Here is a 4820-nt window from a genome sequence, read left to right as displayed (position 1 = left end):
GCCTTGGACGACCCATAGCACAGAGACTACCTGTCTCTAGTCCTTGGTCAAACCACACAGACACGCCCCCAAGGTGTAAGGACAACTTGCCAGTAGCCTCCAATTCTATCCTAGTTTGGGGCCAGTTCCCTCTTAGCACGCTGTGGGTTGGGCTACTCTGGACAAGACAGTCCGAGTACGCGGTTGGAGGCAGAAGAGCTTGAGCCCCTCGCCGAATCTCTGCTAGGCAGTTCGCCCGTACCATGGGCGCATTCAAACAGCAAGCGAATAGTAGCGGCCCTTCCTGTGTAGTGCTATATACATATAAGAGCCGATGTGTTGGCGCTAGAGCGAGTAATAGCCATATAGCGTAGCACGATAGCTCAGGAGGGCTACCCTAAGACAGCAGCGTTAACCTCGTAAGGATAGCAGCGGGGGTTACAAGACGGAGTTGGCAGAGCTGGAGGATGCTTAGGCGGGACTGCTTAGGTAAAGGCTCTGTTGTAACGGACTACCTTGGTTAGCGGCTTTGGCTTGATGCTGCGAGGGTGTGATAGCCTACTGCAGGTGATACACCCCATAACTGCTGAACCTCGTACTGGCTAGTTCTGTGGCTTGGAAAAGCATGCCACACAAAAGCAGCTAGTTCCGCGAGTAGAAGGGGCTTACTACTCAGTTAGCGTAGTAGATGAAACGGCAGTAAAAGAGTAGCGTACCGCAGCGTTTGATGCAAACTCGGTAAACTGCTCCCAATCTACCTTGGTACTGTCTGCCTGGAGAGAGCAAGCAACAGTTCTTGCTGTGTTGTATAGCCCTTCTTGCCTGTCTATACTGGAGCCAGGGAGTGGTAGTGTAGCAGCTACAAGTAGTAGCTCCAGCAATACTTGAACAGATTGGATCGGTACCTCTCTCGCTACTTTTGTAGCATAGGAGCTTGGGAGTGTAGCTGCTACAGGCAGAAAGCGTTCTCTATTTGGCTTTTGCCGCTGTGGCATGCTCTCATAGAGCACAGCAACCAGGTCTTCGTCGTCACCGCCCGCTCTGCAGTTTTGAGTAGCCTCCTCTGCCCAGTTTGTGTTGCTACAGAGACTTTGGAAGAGCAGCCTGCCTCTATCTGCCCAGTTGCGAGGTCGCTCTACAGCGTAGGAACGGCTGTGACGGTCCTCAAAGCGGATGTAGAACTGGTCTTGTCCTGTTAGCAGCGCTATGGCAATGGCTAGGCCGTCTAGCGTGAGCGTAGTAGTACAATCTGGCTTGAAGGGCCAGGCGCTGTAGTGCAAGAGGATCTGGTACACAATAGGCGCGGCTGTACGCGCTATCGTCTGGTTGTCCGAGCATACGCTAGCAAGCCATGTCTCTACCGAAGAGATGGACCAGTCTGGCGTATGTTAGCAAAGGACTTGGGATGCAAAGAATGTGTCTCCTACAATGGCAGCAGCTATTCTCTACACTGTGTTCGTAGAAGCGCTCTATAGTAGAGCTAGGAATCCCTGCTATAAACAGGTGCTCAAGCAACATCTTCTGGACATGTTCTGTTCTAGTTAGCTAGTAAACAAAAGAACAAGGTGGCAGACGTGTACGAGGTGATGCGTAGAGCTTGCAGAGATCAGTTGTGCTAGCTGCGTACATGCTGTATAGGTTACTACCGCTAGAGCGCACGTGAGAGAGTACTTAGTAGTCAGCAAGATCTAGTGTGTGCCACACTAAGAAGAGGGGAGGCTGCTTAGAACTTTTTAGAAGAGTGCGCAGCTACTCTACTCTATATACGTAATCCCTACCTTGTCAGCGCTTATCCAAAATAGCTTGTGTGTTCTTATTGGTCTCTATTATTAGATATGCTGCGCCTCCGGACAGCTTCTTACGAGCCCAGCTGTACTCTCTCTTACACACTACAAGCCATGTATACTAGGAACTGCTACGCTACTCTAGATTACACGTAACTACGCAAAAGCATAAAGCAGAAGAGACGTTGAACTTCGTATTCCCGCGTAGCTACTTCTCTACAAGCGCGCTTACACTATATACGGTGCTATGTATACCCTAGTAGAAGATTGGTACATAGACAGTATGAGAGATCCTTTGCCAGCTCCATGCGCAAGGAGAGGGTTTACATAGCTTGCTCTACTAGGCGACTAGTCATCGAAGAAGCCAATAGTAAGATCGGCAACCCGGCTCACGGAGTCGCCTAGGTACATTTGGATAGTGCCGCCAATAGCCCCTGTATCCGTGTAGTGCTTTGCCTTGCTTGGGCGGTAGTATTTAATATCCTGCGTACATCCTTCTCCCTTGGTAGCAATCCGCTCAATACCATCGTTGCAGAGATCGTACACTCCTGTAGATAGCTCTTTGATCTCGTTAATTGTCATCTTAGCAGGGGGTACAAAGGTAAGCAGGTAGGATGCTGTAACCTTGCGTTTGTCCTTGAGTTGGTGACCCTGCTTATCGTGTCCATTGGTTAGCTTGTCAATAACAAGCCCAACCCCACCATCCTCCTTTAAGCCTGAGGAGTCGATCTGGTCTTTGAGCTGTGAGCAGATATCCTTTGATCTGGATACAATGTCTGCTACCCACACAAAGTTATCGTGTACTGTTTTCCCATCACACCAGGTTGCTTTCTTGTCCAGGTACAGGCTCTTGCCTAGTCGTCCAACGGAATCAATAATGTATCGAGGCTGCACAGATCGTTTCTCGTCTGGGTTGTACAGAAGCTCCTCTGCTCCTACGTCTGCCGTAGGGCTTCCCGCTTCCGTGTCTCGCTTTGTGTTTGCCTTTGCCTCGTCAAGACAGCTGCGCATCTCTTGAGGCGTAGGCTTGCCCTTAGTAGGGAAGTTGGGATGCTTTTGCTAAATACACGCAAGGAGCGGCGAGTGTTGCGGGTTGACAGCCGGTTGAGGGATGGCAACTGGGTTGGCGGTAACGGAGGTAAGGCTTATAGCCACTGCTACCCAGATGGAGATGTTGCACTTCATCGTTGTTGTAGTTGTAGTAGCAATTGAGTGTAAAGCTAGAGGGTATGTTAACAAGGGAAGCAGGACAGGTAGCCTAACCCAGCTTCGTACTTACATGCAAGATGTAAACGTATGTATTGCTGCCTCTGTGGTAGTTAGCGTTGTCATTTTGCGAGCTACTTCCCCGCTCTTATATGCTAGAATCTACGCAGAACCGGCTACTCGTTGGTAGTAAGACTAACAGGCCTACAAGGAGGAGGCGTAGGAGGCGCTGCTTGGATAGACGGGCTTCTGAGGGAGGCGCGGGAGGCACTACTCAGACACACAGGCTTCTGAGGGAGGCGTGGGAGGCACTACTCAGACACACAGGCTTCTGAGGGAGGCGCGGGAGGCACTACTCAGACACACAGGCTTCTGACGGAGGCGCGGGAGGCACTACTCAGACACTCAGGCTTCTGACGGAGGCGCGGGGGCTTCTGACGGAGGCGTAGGTGGCACTGCTTAGGTATACAGGGTTCTAAGAGAGGCGCGGGAGGCACGGCTCAGACACACAGGGTCATACAGGAGGAGTGGGTATTCTTTTTTCTTACCTACCTCCGAGACACTCTTGTTTTACTATGTCTTTTTTACATCCTGTTTGTTTCAAGGCCGACGTTGGGATAGTAGAGAAGGGGCACAGATACAAGCGGAGAAGAGGCACAGGGACAAGTAGTTCTTAAAACAAGCACGTCCGCCTCAAGCTAAGGAGCCAGAGCAGCTTCTTTACTATCTTTCTCTTTTGCCAACAGGCTACTATACTCCCTTACTTCCTCATTCTGCTCCAGTACGCTACCAGGACTCTGTACCAGTATGCAGCTACTCTTACTATGGTCATTTCTTCTGCAGTGGATTGCCCTGGCGCTAGCAGGACGAGTTATACCATGGCATGACGATAGTGCCACTAGCTACGATGTTATGGCATCTGTGCTTAAGGATCAGGGGTTACCAGAACCAGAAATCGGAGTCAATTACGCATTTGCGGAATACTGGAACGGAAATGCTATTGAGAAGATGTGCAACGGGGGTGCTCAGTACGTTTTTGGCTACGCAGCGAGGCGAAGAAGATAGATAAGAGAGGCATGCTAATCTCTATAACGTAGTGCTGTCATTATTGTGGGCCAGTTTCGGTCTGGTCCTTACAGTAAAGACTTCCAGGGATATGCATTCGACCTTGATACTGCGCTTGATGCAACGTTCAAGAAGGGCGTACGAGCTAACTACCGAGCACGGGTGTGGGAGCCGTTTACGTCTATGCATAAACAAGCCAAGATTAATGCACTAGGGCGAGTTCGGCAGGATATGAGCATTGAAAAGCTTAGTGAGCTTGTCATAGACAAAAGTATAGGACAGTTAACTAGAGGAGTAACACAGCTAACTAGAGCTAGGTACAATCTACTTTGAACGGTACCCTGAGTATGATTTACTGGTGAACAACTGTGGACAGTATGTAAACTACATCATGGGGGTTATTGGGACGGAATTCCACGCCTATGGGGACCTGCCCGGAGAAAAGAAAAGGAATAAGAGAAGAGACGGTCGTGCCGTAGAGTCTGTAGCCTACCTGTAGGACCTGTAGGAGTAGAATACGTCCTAACCAATATGAGGCGCGATTCAGCCCCCGAATCGCGCCGAAACAGGCTTAGCGTTAGGGTTTCTGCCCGCATCCGGCTGACCCGTACCCCCCGAATCGCGGATTTTGACCCCCCCAATGCATTTTTCTACAGCACTTTACAGCACTCAACTCCCATACAAAACATTCTTGCGCATACTTGATTAGTCGATTCTCAGTGTTTAAGTTTGTTGCAGGCACATTTAGGGTTGTGCAATGCAGCTTAGGGTTAGGGTAGGGTTAGA

At 50.1% G+C, this 4820-nt stretch overlaps 1 protein-coding gene across 1 annotated transcript; it reads left to right on the top strand.

Moving 5' to 3' along the window:
* Nucleotides 1-3881: 3881 nt before the first annotated feature.
* Nucleotides 3882-4533, top strand: BKA58DRAFT_444883 (uncharacterized protein; the record flags this gene model as incomplete). The annotated part of the gene is made up of 3 exons (XM_046174108.1): nt 3882-3997; nt 4067-4305; nt 4352-4533. The coding sequence occupies 3 exons, from the start codon at nt 3882-3884 to the stop codon at nt 4531-4533; spliced, it is 537 nt and encodes a 178-aa protein (XP_046019896.1).
* Between the last annotated feature and the right edge of the window lie 287 nt (nt 4534-4820).

Source organism: Alternaria rosae (assembly GCF_020736505.1).
Source record: "Alternaria rosae strain MPI-PUGE-AT-0040 chromosome Unknown BKA58scaffold_14, whole genome shotgun sequence".
In the NCBI taxonomy this organism is placed as follows: Eukaryota; Fungi; Ascomycota; class Dothideomycetes; order Pleosporales; family Pleosporaceae; genus Alternaria; species Alternaria rosae.
The sequence above is the reverse complement of the archived record's forward strand: the minus strand, read 5'-3'. Positions and strand labels throughout refer to the sequence as shown.